Genomic DNA, 20,990 nt, shown 5'->3' on the forward strand with positions numbered 1-20,990 from the left:
GGTATTTCATTCCTTATTTGAACCACCACCCAGTGATGATGTCCAGGAGAGAAAACTAACCCAATCTAGTCCACTTTTAAAATGTAAACAGCTGTCTGATTCTGACCTGGGAGAATAAATAGGCTGAAATTGGCAGTGAATCTGAGAGTGAGGTAACTGATCTGAAAGGGCCCAGCACAGGGAGAACACGGAATAGGAATTTAGTAAGTGGGGTTTTATAATTCACACAGCAGTGTTCTACCACCTTTGACCAGTGAGTCTCAGCCAGAGGAAATTTTACCCCTACTCCCCAAGGGACATTTGATAATGTCTGAAGACAGTTTGGATTCTTATGACTTGGCGTGGTATTGGTATCTAGTGGGTAGAGACCAGGATTGCTGTTTAACAGTCTACAATGCATAGAGAAATCCCCAGCAACAAAGAATTATCTGGACCAAAATATCAAAAGTGCTAAGACTGGAACACCCTGCTGTAGAAATATGAGCATGTATGTCTACTTTTAGAATAATAAAAAGTAAGTAATATTGTTGATCCTACTTGACTATTTAAAAGTATTTGCAAAGCAGTTTCTATAGCTCTCCATTCATTGCCTGTTTGTGCTTCCAAAGTTAGTCTGGGTAAGATTCCTCAACAATGAATATTCTCTATCAAACAAAAATGTTCAAATGTCACTAGTACCTAAAAACTGGAATCTTTAGTACACTGAAATAAATTGAGATTTGCATAAAATCAGGAACACCTGTCTATGGGATATCATTTTACTTTGTTCCCCCTTTTCTCCCCTCTCAAGTAGATATTAATATACACTGAAGGTGCCTAGATTTCCCCCTTGTCTTTAGAGATATCCCACTTGCTTTGAAATACTGCCTAAAATGAAATAAACACTCTTTTTTAAAAAGAGATCTATAAATAAACAAGGGATTAATTCCTCAAGAATTTAGACTATGGCCGATTCCATTCTTGTCACATTCTTAACTGGATCCAGGGACAGAGTTCTTAAGAACAGACCAAGATGTTTGGCTTTCCCTCTGTCCTGTGTCAACCAGGCCTCATCATCAGCTTGTTATGCCACAAACTACCCTAAATAACCTTTCTACTTCAAGTAGCCCTCACAATGTAAGATGTTGGGACAAGAATAGGAGCTGCCATTTTCAGCATTATTAATATCAGGGTGGAAAATCCAATGTGTTCAACCAAACAAGTTGATCTTGTGTTTCTTTTGTGTGTTGGAAAGCTTATAGACAACTACCAAACAGATCTGAGGTTTGAGGCCATAGTCTGAATCTAGTCCATAGCTGACTGTGGACCTTTCAACAGACAGAACAACATGTGGCATTCTACATGTGGACAGAGTTCTAAGATAAGAACAATCTAGTGGCCTACGGTTGTCCAGAACATCTTTAGCATTTCACTAAACTCACTGTGGCAGGTCACAAATTGTTTGGAATGTGCAAAAGGAGCCAGGAAGTTCTATCCAATGGAACTTTCTGCGATGAGGAAATCTTATGTATCTGCTGTGTCCAATTCAGTTGGCCACTGGCACTATGTGACTATTGAGCACCTGACATGTGACTAGTGTGACTGAAGAAATGCATTTTACTTAATTTTAAGTTAAATAGCCACATTTCCTAGTGACTATCATAATAAACAATGCCAATCAAGGAAGCATATACTCATTCCACATCTTAATTATAGATATCCTGACTTCTTTTTCTTTTTTAAAAAAATTATAAATATAACAAAATTATAGAATGTTTAGAAAATAAGGGGAAATTCTCTTTACTACTCCTCATTTCATGAGCCTAACATAATTGTTATGAATTTGGTCAGTTTTCAAGATTTTTTTCCATGTACTTTTTAGATATTTTATCTTATTTTACTTATTATAACCAGCTTTTATCCACTTCACACTATGAAAGTAACATATTTCTGTATTATTAAATAATATCTACAAGCTATCAGAGGTAATGATTGCCAATTTCTTAGATTGTGGTAACACAGTTTATTTCCTATAGTTTTGAATTTTTTGGATTGTTTCATTTGTTTGGTTTTATGGTCATTATGAAATAAAGCTGTAGTAACATGAAAGCATGTTAATACTTCTTCTCTTTAGAATACATTTACATGCCAAATATTCGACTCTTATCCAGGTAATGATGAATCATTTCATGACCACAGATTTATTTTGAAAAGTACTTTTCACTATTCTTGTGAAAAATAAAACTTTAAAGCCTCCAAAAGGATAGGAACTCAATACTTCTACTCTCTGTAGCATAATTAATTAAATAAATTATAAGACAGTTTACAATTTCTTATCATAAACCAATAAAAACTTCTAATAAAATATAACTGCATTTAGGTTTGAAGACACAGACCTTTGCTTTGCAAATACATTCCTAGGCATAAATGCTGCAAGTGAAATATTTTACATGTTCAGATAATTTGCAGACTCTCTAGAATCTCTAAAGACAAGAAAATTAAGAGGGTTTTTCCCCTTAAATTTATATAGTTATATATTGTCACATCTCAAAACTATCCTTTTTATAATTTAAAATGGTATAAGTATAGTCCAAGTAAACTTTCACACATCTTCAATTAGTAATTATGCTGAAGATTTTAGCTTAAGACATTTTATATTTTGCATACTAGTAAACTGCCAAGTGATTTTTTAAATTCCTTTTTAAAGAAATTCTATGTTCTGATGGCTGGCATCATCAAAGAACTAAGGGATCCTACTGATAATGCAGATGAATTTAAGATATAACCCATGACTATTGTTACCTAAAAAATCAGTTGTTCTCATTATTTATCATTTGTTTTAGCTTCTGTTATATCTTCCTTTGTCCTTAAGTTAAGACTTGGATTTGAGATATTAAACATGGATCGAATAACCTTGTCCTAATTAAACATGAGGTTATACATGACAAGCAACTTTGTAAACCACAAAGTACAGTGGAAATCTAAATGTTTTGAAAAGAAGACTTTAAATTGGCCTAATGAAAACAAACCCAAGATTTTTTTCCTCTGTTGCAGAATGAATTTAATAATTTATGATTTAGATTTTTTTCCTTTACATACAACAGTAAAAAATGTTTGGTCTGGTGAAATAACTGTGTTTATTAGCAATACCATCCAAGATCATAGATATTTTGGGGGGGGTCAAGAATGGAACATAAGTTCCCAGATGGCAAATCACTGGGACTTCATTCACAATATGAGCGAAGCACAGTACCAGAAAGTCAATTTCAAAAAAAAAAAAAAAAATCAACATTTTGTAAAAAATGTTTGCAATACCATCAGTTCTGTATGTACTTTATAGATTATCTGGGGAAAATATTTAAAACTTAATGGGTTTTATTTTGCCACCCATTTAACCTCTTTCTTCCCACTCTCAGCTCTTTAAAGAATACAAACTAATTTCATGAGATTGACTCTGCTTTAAAAATTAATAGAACTCACATGTAAATGGTTCACCATTACTCATGCCACTGTGATCTGTTGTTCATATGGACAATGAAGAGCTGTCTGCCGTTTGTTTATGCACACCTGTTGGGCTAAGTAAATCCCAGGTTGTAAGTTTCCCATTTTCAGTCAACAGAATTTATAGTTTTATTTTTATCAATCGCAGGTGGTTTTCATGAGCCTATGCAAAAGTTTCTGGGACTGTGGACTTATAGCCCTGGATGACATTACACTGGAATTGGGAAGCTGCTCGTCACCAGGTAAGAGAGCCATCATTTCAGCTCGCTGTCTTCCTGGACTATACATGACATTTCTTATTTCTTTAAGAACATACAACATACCCTTAATCTGTGCTAGTCTGTCCTTTGCTTTTCTTGCCAGAAGTGCCTTTCTACAGAGCTGTGGAATTTAGAAATGAAGATTCAAATACAATGTGTGACTTTGTCCTTATGACTTGACCCCTGTATCTTCATTTGTAAGAGAGGTAGTAATACCTACCTGAATACTGGGTATGATACATAGAAGTTCTCTAGCCTAGGACCTGGCACAAAACAGTGCTTTAAAAACAAGTACCTCCTATTATAACTAGTATTGATATTTTTACTGTCATTGTCTTACACAAATACAGATTTTTTAAGCAATAGTAATGAAATTGTTATTATGCATATAGTATATTAAACATATACAGGGTTGGGCAGAACTAGGTTTACAGTTGTTTGTATGGAAAACAATTCAATAATTAATAAACAATAATACAATAATAAACTTCCTCATATTCACAACTGTGAACCTACTTTTGCCCCATCCTGTAATTTTAAAATGATAATAAAACAAACAAGTTCTAAGTGAATTAAATGACAACAGAACAATGGACCAAGCGTTGATGATAGTGACTAAATAAAGGTGGTGGCTCTGTGTTGGGCCTTATGTGTAATGAGAAAAAGGATGGACACCTCAATACAGATCATTGGTCTGTACCTGCTAATTACCACTGCATCTTCAATCATGGAGTATCCATTTCTTTAACACACAAGCCAATGGTGATAGCAGTCTGGCACTGGAGAATAATCTCCATGTTTATTTAATTAAAAGACAATTTGTTTTTAGTCACTTGACTTGCAGGGCACTGCTAAGACAAATCAAAGGACAAGATCAAAATTTCTACATTCATGGTGTAGAAAAGGGAATGAGGCTTTATTAGCTTGTACTGCAAGTAAAAGAAAATGAAGTAAAATAATTATCATGCAAGAGATATGAAATACAGCCTATTTATTAGAGAAATTTGCTAAGAGTCTGAATGTAGATGGTACAACCAAGTTCAGCCAAAGGAGAAGTCCCCAGTAAGTTGGGAGGTGGCACCATTCTAATGATAATAATTATTAGAGTTATTGAAGCTAGCATCCAAGACATGAAATTTGTTTTTAGAAATGAAAAGTAAGTTTTCAAGTAGAAAAACACCAAATTTTAATATTAATTTAGCTAATATTTATTGACAACTCGTGTTCTAAAAACTTTACATATATCATCTCATAATTAATATCTCTACATTACAGATAAGAATGCTGAGGCACAGAAAGATTGAGTAATCTGCTCCACATAAATTAAGCTATGCCTCTAGAAGCACATTTAGTTCTCTCACATTTTCCCCTCCTCCAGAGCAACTCTCTTCACTCCTGGATTTCTGAAAATAGCTCCTGCATTGTGCATTTTATTATTTTCCATATTTCCATAAAGGCAATGTACCTACAATTTACAGAGTTTGTAAATGCATTCACATGAAAAAATTCAGAAGTCAGAAAGTTCCTTTCTCAAAGTAGACCAATACTTTTGAATCTAGATTTCTGATTGTTCTCTGCTTCTAATGGCAGGACCCATGGTGATGTCTAGGCTCTAGCTAGAGGCAACAGCTGGTGCGCTGTTGGGTGGCCTGGGGTTGGGGGGCGCCCTCTTTATCTGCATGGTATATGGCCCAATGACACATCCACGCAGAGCAGGCTATCAGAGAGGCATGGAATACACATCCATTGAAAGTGTCTCATTAATTGCAACACTGGCTATTTCCTTGCAGAGAAGCTTTCATCTCCACCTGGAGAGTGTACTTTCGAACAGGATGAATGTGCGTTTACTCAGGAGAGAAGAAACCGGAGTAGCTGGCATAGGAAGAGGGGAGAAACTCCCACCTCCTACACAGGTCCAAAGGGAGATCACACTACTGGGGTAGGTGAGTTATGCCACGTGGTGCCTTTTCCTAAGGAAATCTAAAATAGCATTTAGGGGTAGTTACTGCATTTTGAAATGTGCTAATCTATGTCTTGTATCTAAAATATACTACAAATGTGATTCTACACACATGGGATAAATATGCGCATTTAAAATTGTTCTTTCCATTTATTATGTTGCTTATGTATCTTGCTGCAAAGTGAAGTGGGCTTACAAAGATATGCACATGAAGATAATTTAATTAGAAGTAGCTTAAAAAAGAGAGTAGCAAAAGTTTTTTTAAAAATGATGCTCTAAACTGGAGCAAGCGCTGAAGCCTAGTACAGAAAATTACTGGCAGACGGGGGAGGAGACGCGCATGTCTGACTCCTCCCGAAGAGAGATGGAAAGCTCATCTGTTCTTCACACCCTTAATGTTTCCATTCTTTGTAATTAGGTGAGATACTTTATTATCCAACATATAGTCAATTTAGGTAAATGTCCTATGTGTATCAGAAAATAATGTGTATTTTGTTGTTGTTGAGTGTAGTGGTCTATATACATGTTGATTGAATCTAGCTCATAATCATGTTCATATTTTCTATATTTTTACTGATATTTTCAATCTACAGTATTCAGTATCCACTTTCCCATTATAATTGTGAATTCATTTGTTTCTCCTTGTAGTTCCATCATTTCTTGCCTGTATATACTATTTTGGACCTATAGTATTAGGCATATGCAAATTTATAATTATTATAACTTCCTGGTGAATAAGCCATTCTATTATTAAGAAATGTTCCCTTATAAGTAATGCTTCTTATTTTCAAGTTTGCTTTGAATGATATTGTCATTGCTTCACCAGCTCCATGTTTCTAGTGTTTATGTTTCTTTCTTCATCTTTAAGCTTTCAAACTTTCTGTATACCTTTTTAATGTATAGTATGGCTCTTGTATGTGGCAAGTTGAGTTTTATATTTTGTCCAGTCCCACAATCTTGTCTTTTAATTGGAGTTATTTGGATCATTAATATTTTATGTAATTATTAACACATTTGGACTAATATTTACTTCCTTATTATTCTACTAGTATTTTATTGTCTTATTCTTTTAAAGGTTGCTATACTATTTGTCCTATGTTTTATTCCTACATATTTTAAACCCCAGAAGATATTACTGGGTTGGTATTCTTTTATATTTATTCACATATTCCCCCTTTACATTAGTCTTCATTCCTTTCTGTATTTCCATGTTCGTCTTTTGAATTGTTTTCTTTCATAGGAAGTAATTTTATTATACCAGTATTTTCTTCTATATTTAGTTTTTTTGTTTCTTTGGTGTAAATCTGCTAATGATGAATTCACTCAGTTTTTGTTTGTCTGGGAATGTCTTTATTTTTCCTCTACATCTGAAGGGTATTTTTGCTGAGAATAGAATTCTAACTTGATCATTAATTTTTTAAATTAGACATTTAAAACTACCATTTAGTTGTTTTCTGGCTTCTATCACTTCTATTGAGTCAGTTGTTGGTCATATAGTTGTCCCTTTGAAAGTGTACATTTATTCTCTGGATGCTTTTAATATTTTCTCTTTATGTGTCTTAGAATGAGATGCATGTGTGTAGTCTTCTTTGCACTTATTGTATTTGGGGTCCATTAAACTTCCTTAATCTGTAGGTTGAGGTCTTTCATCAGTTTTCAAAAACCTTTGACCTTTATCTTGTCACATATTGCCTCTACCCCATTCTATCTTCTCTCTTCCCGAGATTTCAATTACATATACGTGAAAAGTTCTCACCTTGTATTATATATCCTTTATACTCTGCTACAAATATTTTCTTTCTTCTTGCTCTCTATTTTTCAGTCTGGACACTTTTTGTTGACCTACTTTTTAGTTTGAAAATCTTTTAACTGTGTCCAGTATATTATAAACTCATTGATTGATTTTTTTAAATTTTGGTAATTCTACCTTTCAGTTCTAGAATTTCCATTGGTTTATTTTTATTTACCTTTTAATTAAATTAATTAATTTTTTATTATTTGATATTTAGTGTATTTTTTTTACATTACCTCTTAGTCCCCTTATCCGCCCTCCCCCCAGGAATCTCCACACTATCGTCCATGTCCATGAGTCCTTTTCCTGTTTTGCGCATCCCTCCACCCCATAACCTCCCCTCCTCCCACTAGCTGATATTTTTAAAATACTAGTTTTATTAAGATAGAATACATATACAATTCACTATTATAAAGTGTACAATTAACTGGTATTTAGTATGTTCACAAACTGGTACAGCCATCACCATTATCTAATTCCAGAACGTTTTTACCACCTCTAAAAGAAACCATCTTGTACCCATTAGCAATCACTCTCATTCCTTCCCCCAACTCTTGCTGTCCTTGCTCTATGGATTTGCTTATTCTGGACCTTTAAGATGAATGAAATCATGTGGTTTTTTGTGACTTATCTTTTCACTTATTTTTTCAGATTTCGTCCATGTTGTAGTATGAATCTGTACTTCATTTGGTTTCATTGTGATTATGTTCCAATGTATGGAAAAACCACATTTTGTTTATGCGTGCATCAGTTGATAAACATTTTGGTTGTTTCTACTTTTTTGGCTATTGTGAATAATAATGATATGTTATTTGTGTACATGTTTTTGTGTAGATATATTTTTATTTATTGGGGGTTTATACCCAGGAGTAGAATTATTGGATCATATGATAACTATATATTTAACCATTTGAGGAATGGCCAGACTATTCTCTAAAGCAGCCACACCATTTTACAGCCCCACAAGCAGTGTGTGAGGGTTCCAGTTTCTCCATATACATACCAAAACCTATTTTCTGTTTTTAACTGTAGCCTTTCGGGTGGGTAGGAAGTGGTATTTCATTGTTTAATGTCCATTTAGTCTGATTTTATTATAGCCATTCCACTTCTCTCCTGGGTACTGTGCAAATACTATATTTTTTCCCAAGTTTTCATTTTCAACCTATTTGTGTCTTTGAATTTAAAGTGTGTCTCTCTTGGTGACAACATATAATTGGATCTTTAAAAAAAAAAAAAACACATTCTACCAATCTTGACTTCAAGTTTACTGATTCTTTTATCCGCTAGTTCCATTATGCCCCTAAGTCTCTCATGTGAATATTTCATTTCAGTTACTGTACTTTTTAAATTCATCATTTCTAGTTGGTTCTCTAAAAAAAAAAAAAATTCTCTTTTTAATAATACCCTCTATTTGGTGATACATCTTTTTCATACTTTTAAAAATAGCCTAGACATTATTTCTTTTAATTCTTTGAACAAATGTGTAATAGTTGACTTAAAGTGTTTGTCTGTAAGTTCAGTGTCTGGGCTTCCTTAGAGTTTCTATGATTGCCTTTTTTCCTGTGCATTGGCCATAGTCTCCTGTTTCTTTGTATGTTTTATAATTTTTTGTTGAAAACTGAACATTTAAAATAATGTGGCAGTTCCACCCAGGATATTTTTGTGGTTGCTTTTTGTTGTTTTGTTGATGTTGTTATCAATGCTGTTTGCTTGTTTGGGGACTTTCTTGGATGAATTATATAGAGTCTGGATTATTCGTTGTGTGTGGCCACTGAAGAATATGGTCAGTTAGCTTAATCATCAACTAATGATTGAAAAGAGATTTTCCTTAAATACCCTGAACCAACATGTCTTGTAGCTCTTGCAAAGGTGCTCTCTGTTTGTGTTGGCGAGTGTTTTTGAAGGTCCAGCAGGCAGTTTACAACTCTGCCTGACTCTTCACTTCTTGCTTGCGCAGAGCCAGAGGTGCTAGATTAAGACCTTCTCAGTTCTCTCCTGGGTATGGGCACAGCTCTGCACATGTATATGGTTTTCTAGACTGCCAAGAATGTTTTGGAGCATTGCAAAGCCACCTACAGACATCCTGTTCCCTAATTGTTTTTTCTTTAAAAAATTTTGGTCAGCTTCAATTGTTCATATCATCTCAAGCAGTTGCAATATTCAATAATTGTTTAACTGATTATTTTTAACAAATGCCCTGGAGATAAGACTTTTCACATAGAGTAAGGTTTACCTCAGTCAGGATAAATAAAGACAAGCCTTGAGAATGGGGCATTTCAGTGAGCTGCCAAACAGATCAAAAATGACAATTTTCTGGGCATAAGGTGTTGGTGCACTGTATACCTGTTCTGCCTCTCCAAAGTGGCTGTAAGCTACTGCTCTTCACAGATACCTTAGTTGTAGAGTTCTTGGTTTTTAACTCCATCTGAGGGTAGAAAAGGTAAATATGGGATTGGAGCAAGTTAAAAGTTAACCATTCTTAGACAGATTTATTCATTTTTCTTGAATAAATACCCCTATGTTGTACATGCCTTTCGTTAATTTCCAGAATTCCAAAAGAGTCTATTTGACTACATTTTTTGCTAGTGTTCTCATAGCTTATAGAGAGAAACAGATTTTCAGAGGTTCTTACTCTGTCATTCCAAAAACTTCACACGCCTCCCCTGGTGTGTTATTTTTTTATAGATTCAAGTTCTTTATTTTTTTAAGTATATTTTATTGATTATGTTGTTACAGTAGTTCCAATTATTTTTCCCTTTTGCTCCCCTCTGCCCAGTACCCCCCTTCCCTCCAGCAATATCACCCCCTTTAGTTCATCTCCATGGGTCATGCATATAAGTTCTTTGGCTTCACCCTTTCCTATATTATTCTTAACTTCCCCCTGTCTATTTTGTACCAACCGATTATGCTTCTTAATTCCTGCACCATATCCCCATTGCTCCTCCTCCCCCCACACAGCTGATAACCCTCCAAATGAGCCCCATAGCTATGATTTTGTTCCTATTCTGGTTTGCTTAGTAGGATTTTGTTTTTATTTTTTAGGTTCAGTTGTTGATAGTTGTGACTTTGTTGTCATTTTAGTGTTCATAGTTTTGATCTTCTTTTTCTTAAGTAAGTCCCTTTAACATTTCATATAATAATGGCTTGGTGATGATGAACTCCTTTAGATTTACCTTGTGTGGGAAGCACTTCATCAGCCCTTCCATTCCAAATGATAAGCCTTGCTGGATAGAGTAGTCCTGGTTGCAGGTTGCCTTTCATCACATTGAATACTGCTTACCAGTCCCTTCCTGCCTGCAAAGTGCGTGGCCCCTCTGAGAAATCAGCTGATGAGCAACTCTCTGCCTCTCTCTTGCTGCCCCCAGGACTCTCTCTTTATCTTTCACCTTTGGCATCTCAATCATGATGCATTCTGGTGTGGTCCCCTCTGGGACCCTCCATACTTCTCAGAACTTTATGTCCATCCCCTTCACAAAATGTGGGAAGCTTTCCTCATTTTTTTCAATTCTTACTTCCTCATTCTGCACTGGTTGACTGTTTTTTTCTTCCTTATGTTCCAAATCATTGATTTGAACCCCAGTTTCCTTCCCTTCAACACTGGTTTTGTGTAGATTTTCCTGTTTCAGTTAGCATAGCCTTCACTTCTTCCCTTATGCATTTGTCATACTCAAGCACATCTGTCAAGACTGTGAGCATCTTTATCACCATTGTTTTGAATTCTGTGTCTGTTAGGTTGTCCATCTCCTCATCTGTTAGGTTGGCTATCTCGTCATCGCTTAGTTTTCCCACTGGAACCTTGATCTGTTTTCCCTTTTGGGCCATACTTCTCTGTCTCCTCATTCTGACAGGCTCCTGTGTTTGTTTTTCTCCATGTCCCAGGTAGAGCTGTCACTCCTGTTACGTTATAAGGGGCGGAGCCTTAGGGATTCGTCAGTACAGGGTGACCTGTTTCACCACGTTCTGGCGCTGTATGTGGGGGAAGGGTCCAGGAGAGAACAATGCCACCTGCCCAGCACTCGCCCTTTTTCTAGGCACCTCTCCCACTTCCACACTGGACTGGCGCCTCTCTGGCTGCTGCCCTGGCCATCATTCCCAGAGTGGGTGGGTCTGCAGACAGTCTAGGACCATGGGGGCCCTTTAAACAAGTAGACTCTGCTGAGAGACTGGCAGTTTCCGCCTCTGCCCCAACCCCCACTGGTCTGCATAGTCAGAAGCAATGAGGCTTGATTTTCCCTGGTGCTAGGACCCTCAGCTGCTAGGTCTGGTAAGGAGCTGGGAATGCTCCCTCCTGACTTTAAAACATGTGACTGAGCTTTCTGCCAGCCTGCTGCTGCCGCCACCACACCACGTCCTCTCCACCCCAGCTCCGCCCCTCTTTTTTATATCTTTGTTTGCTGGACTTCCATGCAGTTTGATTTTCTGGAACTTCTTGTTGTTTCTAGTTTTGAGGTAGTTGTATTCTTTCTTAGTTGTGGAAGGAGACGCAGCGTGTCTGTCTACACCTCCATCCGAGATTCAAGTTTTTTGGTGAAATTCTCCATCTTGTCATCTATTTCTTATTATCACATATTACTAAATGCTCATAGTTAATTATTAATCATAATTATTTCATAGTCCTTAAGTGATAACTTCATACCTTTGTCACATGTAATTCTGCTTCTGTTGTCTGTTTTCCCCACTTTGGCTTTATTTCTTGAAATATATTGTATTCTGATTGAGTACTGGACATTTTGAGTAAAATGTTATGGAACTCTTGGTGATATATTTTCCTCCAGAGAAGATTCAGCCTATTCTTGAGTAAAGCAGGTGCCTCAGTCCAATCAGGACTGAACTTACTGGTGGTGGTGTTGCTCTTCTGTTTGCTGAATTGACCTCTGCTTTTATTAGGAAACCTTCTCTTTAGTATGTCCTAAACTTTAATTTTTGTCCCTGTAGGTGATGAGATGGCTGAAAACTGTACTTCATTGTGCATTTGTCTTCTTGCCCCTTGCCCTCTAAAGCTTAAGAATTTGGCACATGCCTCAGTAGAAAATTGTCAAGTAATGGGGTCACTTTTCTTACCTCTTTTTTCTCACAAAACTTGGCTCTCAAGCCCTGACTGCTTGGGTTGCCCTGAATTTCAGTTATTGTCATCCCAGCCCAATAAGATCTGTTGGTTTCTCTGCCTCTTATTTGCTGCTCTCTGCTTAGCTTCTGGACCAAATAGGCAAATTTCCTAAGGTGAAATGCAGTTTGAGGAATGTTAAACTCACTTCATTGACCTTACTTTTCCCTGGGGGTCTTGGCTTCTCAACTCCTTGCTGCTTAGGAAGCTCTCTTATAGATTCAAAATAGGTTGTCTTTTTAAAAAATGTATATATATATTTTTTTTTTCTAATTTTTCTCAGCAGAAATATATGTCTGCTACAAATTACTCAGCATAACTAGAAGGAGATGTCTTTGGTGTTACATTTTTTAGTATAATTTTTTTTAAGAACATGATTATTATGCTACTCAAAATTTGAAGGCATTTATTCTTTTCTTCTGTACTGCAACCAACCAATCATAGTGTTTTGTATGAAATCTTTGTGTCTCTGACTTCTTTCAACTGTGTTCTTTTGTTGATATTTCTGACTGTTCTACCCAAGGTATTGCTGTATCTAAGATTATTAGTTACTGTATGGTATTCTATTCTTTGGCAAGGGGTAGTATGAGGAGAGTACTAAAATTTACATTTACACTGCCTTTGGCTATAAACTTCCTGAGACTATGTAATTTTCTCCTTCTTTCTCTTTATAACTCTCACTCTTGAGTAATAAATATTGGGGACAACTATCATAGTAATAAAGTACTACAAATGTCTTTTTTATTTAATTATCATGAAAACCACTTGAAAATCACCTCATATTTTTTAAAGTGATTGACATAGTAAATGTAATGTTGCTTAGATGAATGTCGCTGGAATTTCTTGTCAATGGGGGATATAGTCTAAAATGATAAGAAAAATTTAATTGACTCAACAAATTACTAACAGTTCATAGATTTATAGGATTCTGCAAGTAGACAGGATCTTATAAATCAGCTAAAGCACATACACATTTTAAATATTAAAGCACTGAAACTCATTCAAGGGAATTTTAAGTGTTCTCTGTATGGATCCTGAGATAGTGATAGCATACTTGTCTGTGAATAGATGTACAGTTTAAACAATAATGAAATTACATTAAAAAAAAAGGACCTCCTATTGCCTGCTTTGTTGATTTAGTCCTATTTTTGCATTTAGTCCTAATTTTTTTTTATGTCTCTTTTTCAAATACAAGCAGTAAAATAATGGCAGGATACAAAAATGGCAGAACTTCCTATCCTATACATTAGTAAAGTATAGTAATAGGTTCAAACTCTGGACCAGCAACATAGTATCTTTGTCCTTGATGACTGGGAGGTATTTGTTTGGTGTTAGTGTTAACAGAATCCTTTTGGAATGCAATGCATTCTGGGACTTTCCAAGGATATACCTGTACTTGTAGACTGCATTCTACCTTTTCACTCCCCATCCTTAAAGCATATCAATTTTTACTTGGAAAACATACACAAGAAGAAAATAGAAAGAGGAGAGGCATTCAAAGCTGTTTTATAGACAACTACATTAGCTGGTCGGTAAATACAGAGCCATTAAATAAAAAGGCTCAGAAAAGCCACCAGATAGATATGACAATTTATTGTGTGCCTATTAAAATCAACATGTCATCATATATAGCAATTCCAAGGGAACTATAGTTCCTGACTTACTAACTGGAGATGCAATAAATCTTCTGAATGCTGAGGGACAGCATGGTGTAGTCTAGTAGAAGGACAAGTGGATGAAGAGTGAGCTGACTCTGCCACCTGCTGCCTGCATAACTTGAAGTATGGTCACATAAATTCTCTGAGCTTTGGTCTCCTCATACATAAAATAAAGAAAACAATGGATGTCCTGCTAATCTCTTATGGTTGCTGTGATGATTATCTGAGATTATATTTGTGAAAAGGCTTGATACTATATGAGCTCCATTGAAATGAATGGCATCACTATTTTCACAATTAGTCAGTCTTGTATAAAATATTATATTCATCTCTGGTACTTTTTTGCACTCATTGTTTTATGTTGTTTCTGCTTTTATAAATAGAAAATCATGGTCTATGACTGCAAGTAAAATGACTTAGTAGTTTGGTAGACCTTAAACCAATGTTTTCTAAACTCGTCGTCGGCAGCCGTCCGTCTCGAGAGACGATGGTGTAGCTTCTTAAGAGTCTATCTGCACCGCCGAGAATGGCTGTGCAGTCCAACTCGGGAGTGACACGGTATCTGTCTCCTCCCGTGTTGAATCGACATCTTGCGATGACGCTGGAGTGTCCTCTCCAGTGAAGCTGAAGCTACAGAGCCTGGGCAGGGTGATATGGAGGGTCTGCTGTTGCCCGTGCAGCAGACCCCCCCTCTCTTCGCAGCTGAAGGGTCCAAGGGAAAGACGAAGTCAATACAGCTTGGCTTCAGGTGCGCCGCAGGAGTTGCCGGTGTTGACTACAACGTCAAACCGCCTTGGGGACTCCGGCTCCGGATTTTCTGTCGGGGTTTACTCCCTTAGCCTTTCCCCTGAAGAGGTATGCCGCAAGGCAGCGGAGGTTTTTTGGAGTCAGAGTTTTCCTTCTCTGATGTGCCCTGACTGGAAGATCGAACCAGCGACACTTAGCTCGCAGGCCGACGCTCAATCCACTGAGCCAAACCAGCCAGGGCTGGTTTCTAAACTACCACTGGGTAATTTAAGTGGTAGGTGAATGAAATTTTTAAAAATAATTTAATAGTAATATCCATGTAAAAGAAAAATATATAACCAGTACATCAAAACCATTATTTCATGATTTACACTTGTTTTCTGTTTTCACGCTAATTAAGTTTCCTATTTGAATAAATGTATTTAAGTAATAAAAACAGACTCTACTTAAAGAAAATTATTAACTCAATAATAGTGTAGGTAATATAGGATAGACAAAAAAATAATATAAAGAACCTGGTATTTGTATGACTAAACTTTGGGAAACATTTCCAAGTTTAAGTCAGTCATCTAGTTGAACATGTCATTCTAGTAGAACAACAACAAAGACAAAAAAATAATCTAGCCCCATCATTTGGTTTCTTGTTTAATAAAATAATAAAGGCATTTGTGACAGATAGATCTCGACTTGCATTGAGATGGGAGGGACTCCCCAAGATTTGCCTATCCATTTCCTGCCACCATCTACTCAAGTAGCTCTATCCTGGCAGAATCATTAAGTTTCCTGCACAGTTGCTGTTTCTCTCTGTATATCTTTCAAAGATATAAAGACAAGTTTTAACAAATTTCCCAGGGTTTTATTGGCTATTGCAATTTTATTAACATTTATTTGATGTCATGCTGTCAGAATTTTTAAAAACAATTGGTTTAGTTGCCCTGGAGTTAATAGAAATTTTGCGGCCAAGATATAGTAGAATATATAAATTAACAGATAACTACCCAGGTTAGTAAGAAGTGACTTCTAAGAACTGAGTTCACAAGTAAACAGATTAAAAATCAAGTCCTCCATTTCTACTGCCTCAACTACATCCTAGAAAAGCAGCTCTTCATCATTTTCTTAACAATTTCCAGAGAAAGAGGCACCATCAGTTTATTTTCTGGTACTGTTTAGTGTTTCAATACATCTTCTGGATTTCTGGCAATTAAATTTTCTCCCAACATGCTACTAAGTAAAGGTAGAAGCCATTTATTTCTAAGAACACTCTTTTCTTGTGTGATAGAAATACCAATGTAACATTAAAATTCCAAATGACATTTATTTATAAAATTGTGCTGTCAACAAAAGAAAATCAAAACTGTATATTTAAGGTGTTAGTTACATAGGTGAAATTTAATTTTAATAGCAGTCTAATTCAAGTCCTTCTCTTTTAAGAATTTTGGTAGTTTATAGACCTGTAATGATGCCAGCCAACTAGTCTAACCACCTGCTTTGCTCCAGATTATCAAAATCTCCAGTGTCCTTCAATCTTTCAGTAATTTATTACACTAGTTTCTGATACTGTCAGATCCTACTTACACAGAGAAGGCTTCTATAACAAGCTTTTTAAAAAAAATTGTGGTAAAATATGCATAATATAAAATTTATCATTTTAATTATTTTAAGTGTATAATAGTTTAGTAGCATTAAATCTATTCACATGGTTGTACAAGCATCATCCCTATACTATGCCTGCAGAACTTTTTTATTTTTTCAAGCTGAAACTTTCTACCCATTAAACAATAGGTCCTCTTTTATGACAAACTTTTTTTTTAAGAATAATATTTTTAAAAAATATTTTTATTATTTTATCTTGTTTTAGTTATTTGTTTTTAGAGAGAGGGGAAAGGAGAAAGAGAAGGAGAGAAACATCAATGTGTGGTTGCCTCTCATGTGCCCCCAAACTGGGGACCTGACGTGCAACCTAGGCATGTACCCTGACTGGGAATCAAACCAGCGACACTTGGTTCGCAGGCCAACACTCAATCCACTGAGCCACAGCAGCCAGGTTTTATGACAAATTTTAAGTTATTTAAAAGGGGAGGGGAGGGGTGGGAAGATGGCGGTGACGGGGTGGGCTGGAGAGTCTGTGAGCTGCTGAGCAGACAGCACTGCTGCACAATGGGGGAAGGAAGGTACACTATTTGTTCCCAAGTGGGAAGGAAATGGCTCAAGAATATGATGAGAAGATGAAGGAACTTCTTGATTTTGCTCTCCTCAGAATGACCTGAGTAGAGGCTGGTGACAGTGGGACAGAGATGGGCAGAGAGAACGGCCAGGTCCATTGAGCAGCTGATCCTTTTCGTACCCATCTCTAAGCACCCCACCCCCACCACACCACGGCAGCTGCAAAATACTGTTCGTTATTAACTGTTAAATATAAATACTCCCGGGGCCTGAGCTGACTTTTACTTGTGCATTCCATGAAGTAAAATATGGACAGGGTTTCTGTGGCTGTAAATGGGAATAATTTCTATTTTTTCAAGCTAATAAATTTGATAATTGACCCCCAAAAAAGTTATTTAAAAGGTATGGTAAAAGGCAATTTTAGAGACACATTTAGCTATTGTTCTTCCCAAAGATGTCTTTTCCCGCTGGTTGTTTAGAATTCTCCTCCAGCTGAATGAGTACAGCTAGCTGTTCATTGCACATGGCCTTCCACAGGCCACCCGGCTGCAAGACCAGAGGACAACTGCTTCACTGTTCCAAATTATGAATACGGTGTGTGTCTCAACACATCACAGTTGCCTGTGTGAAGAGCAGATGGGACCCTGATCTCCCAGCAGGCCCATTGGAACCCTCATCCTGAATGTTAAACAATGACCCACAGAGAGAAAGTGATTTGTTTTTCCAGTTAATAATGCCTTCCACAGACTGAAATCCCTCATGTGCAGGGACACGTGAGCTAGTCTGAGGTTTTAATGCTAGGGCCCTCTGGCTTCCATCCAGAGCTTTTGTTTGCTGAGACCGACAGCATTTGGAGTAGTAATGTGGCAAAGCTTGTCAACACACGGGCTTATTCTCTGCTTTCCAAACACATGTGAGGCAGATTGGCTCTCCAGGAAGCTCTGATCTTTTCTGGGGAAAGGAAATGTAACATGAAAGTCAAAAATAAAAACATATTTGGAATCAAGAGGAATAATTGGTTCGTATATCAGAACGACAAATTCTGATCAGCTGACAAATATGATACAGTTATTTGTAGGTATAGATGTTGGTCTAGATTTGTCTAAATCAGTATTGCCTTATGGAATATACATATGTGCTTAAAATAGAAACTAGATCCCTGAAGGATTTTTGGAAAAGCCAACATTGCTCAAGAAAAGCAGGCTGGTGTCAGTGCCCTGGAAAGGCAGTTGTAATCACATATCCCTTGTGTTACTGCTCCAAACAGCTCAATTACACAGATCAAACCGTTGAGGAGATTTATTTCATGTTTCATGATACTAAACACAAAGATCTCTGGAACTGGAAACCTTAGGTAAAGGCTTCAGCCAGATACCTGAGACCAGCGTGAGGTAAAATCACTACCAGAGTAATAAATGCTTCACGCACTGAGGTCTAAGTGGTCAGTGCATTGTACTCATGAAAGATTCAATTGGATGATCCTAGAGGTGATTAGAGCTTTTCCTCCCTCTTCCAGGGCCTCAGACCAATTCTGGCTTGGACTCATTGTTAATACTAGATGAAAGACACGTCTTGGGTCATCTGTCACTCCTGATGGATCCATTACTTTCTTTGCATTGTGAAAAGACTTGATGTTTCAGTCCCCAGTAGGTTCTATTTGCCTATTTCCCAGTGACAGCATCTTTCAGAGGAACCTTCCCCTCCCTTCCCCAATTGAGTGTTTTATCTTTACTTAGGATTCCCAAAGCCAGGTACAAAAGTTATTTTTCTTTGATTTTCTTTTTGTTTTCTTAAAAATTGTTTTTGGAGAAAATGTCTTTTTTGGGCAAGCATGCATGAAGACAGGATTTCAATCCACTGTGCCACTGATTTATGCATAGAATAGGATGGGATATCTTTGTACATAGTTAGGTGATAAACCATGGTCATTTCATGCTTTGACCTTATTTTCCATGGAATCAAATTAAACATGCCCTTCTATTATGATTATGTGTATCTGTATTTGTTTATATTTAGCCTAAGGTTGAAAATCTTAAAGAAAAGAATGATAAGAGTTTTCTTTATTGATGAGAGTGCCAAAACCCAATGCTTCTCGTGCAGCAATTGCCTTGCCAGTAAAAGAATGAAAGTAATGAAGTTAAAGAATTATCTTATGTATGTTTGGTGAAAAAAGACATCAGATGGTATGGAACTAGTTTGAGAACACTTGCTTTGAAATGATTTTAATTTTATCAAAACTTGGGTTTGTGCTACTTTTGCCTTGGAGCATTTTAGTCAAGGGCATGTCTCATTGCCAAGGCTCTCACACAACTGGTAGAGCTGTGTGCTCTGCAAATGTTCAAAGTGGTTTGCGCCTTAGAGTTGTGGAAGAAAATGCATTCATTTGTTCATTCAAATATGTTTTGAGTATCTACTATGTTCCGGGCACTATTCTAGGGCCTGGGGGCATAGTAATAAAGTAAACCAGGAAATACCTCAGCCTCTATGTATTCTAAAGAAGGGAGAAAGATAAACATAAAAAATAAAAAAAATTACATAGTATGTTAAGAGGCAATTAAATGTTGTGGGAAATAATAGATTAGGGTGTGGGGAATGAGGAATGCCAAAGGGCGGAGATTGCAATTTGTAATAGTGTAGTCAAAATAGGCCTAATAGAAAAGGTAAATAGCTGAGCAAAGACTTAGAGGTGAGACAATGAGACCTGAGTTTATGGAGTGAAAAGCCATTCCAGGTAGAGGGATTCGCACTTCAAAGACCCTGAGGTGGTAGCATACCTGCCATATTGCAGGCCAGTGTGACCACGAAACACAGAGTAAGGAGGAAGTAGGAGAGAAAGGTAGTAGGGAGCAGAGAGGTAAGAGAATGGGCAGGAGATTATAGTATAGGGCCCTAAAGGTAATTGTCAGGCCTTCAGCTTTTACTCTGAGTGAAATGCTGAGCCATGAAAAGTTTTAAACAGAGGAGTGGTAATTTTTAGCTTTTGTTAAGAAGGTTCATCATGGATACTATGTTGAAGTTAGATTGTAGAGAACAAGGGTAGAAGCAGGCAGACTAGTTGGGAAATGTTGTCTTTATCCAAGTGAGGAATGATAGTGGCTCAGACCAGGAGGTAGCACTAGAAGTGGAAAGAAGGAAAATGACTGGATTCTAGGCGTATTTTGAAGGTAAAGCCAACAGGAATTCTGACAGCCTGGATGTGGAGTGAGAGGAGGTGAGAAGCAGTGCGTGACTCCAAGGTTTGGGCCTGGCCAACTAGAAAGGGCGGAGTAGGTTTTAAGGTAAAGCAGTTAGAAATTTAGTTTTGAATATGTTCAGTTGGAGATGTCTATTTGACAGTAAGTGGAGATGTCCATTACACAATCCGAATAAACAAGTCTGGATTTCAGCAAAGATTTGGAAATTTAAATTTGAGAAATGACATCATATGTAGCAGTTAAAACCGTGAAACAAGATTAGATCAAAGGAGTGAATGGGAATAGAGAAGTTCAGAAACAGGGCCTTGGATCACTCCCAGCTCAACAGGTCAGAGAAGAAAGGCTAATTAGCAAAGGAATGACCAGTGAAATGGGAGAAAAACTTACAAGCCAAGATAAGAAAGTACTTGTAGGAGGCAGAAGTGATCTACTATGTCTAATGTTACTGATGGCACAAGAATGGCAAGGACTGAAAACTGACCATTGATTTAATAATGAGGATGTGACGGGTGAGTGCTCCAGAAATATGCATAGTATTTTCCCTAAATTTTAAAGCAGATCATGGGGATGACTGGTTGCACTGAAGGCCACATCCCAGGGCCATGTGGTCTAGTTTTATAGGTGATAACTCT

At 36.8% G+C, this 20,990-nt stretch overlaps 1 protein-coding gene across 1 annotated transcript in view; it reads left to right on the forward strand.

The window, feature by feature from the left end:
- The window catches only part of MAMDC2 (MAM domain containing 2), a 136,398-nt gene that overhangs the window by 107,175 nt on the left and 8,233 nt on the right, over positions 1–20,990 (forward strand). Inside the window, exons 10-11 of the mRNA XM_090274167.1 lie at positions 3,629–3,722; positions 5,531–5,683. Coding sequence (XP_090130293.1) covers positions 3,629–3,722; positions 5,531–5,683 — 247 coding nt within the window. The remainder of the gene's footprint in view (positions 1–3,628; positions 3,723–5,530; positions 5,684–20,990) is intronic.

Source organism: Furipterus horrens, unplaced genomic scaffold (assembly GCF_987537825.1).
Source record: "Furipterus horrens unplaced genomic scaffold, mFurHor1.1.pri manual_scaffold_4, whole genome shotgun sequence".
Taxonomy (NCBI): Eukaryota; Metazoa; Chordata; class Mammalia; order Chiroptera; family Furipteridae; genus Furipterus; species Furipterus horrens.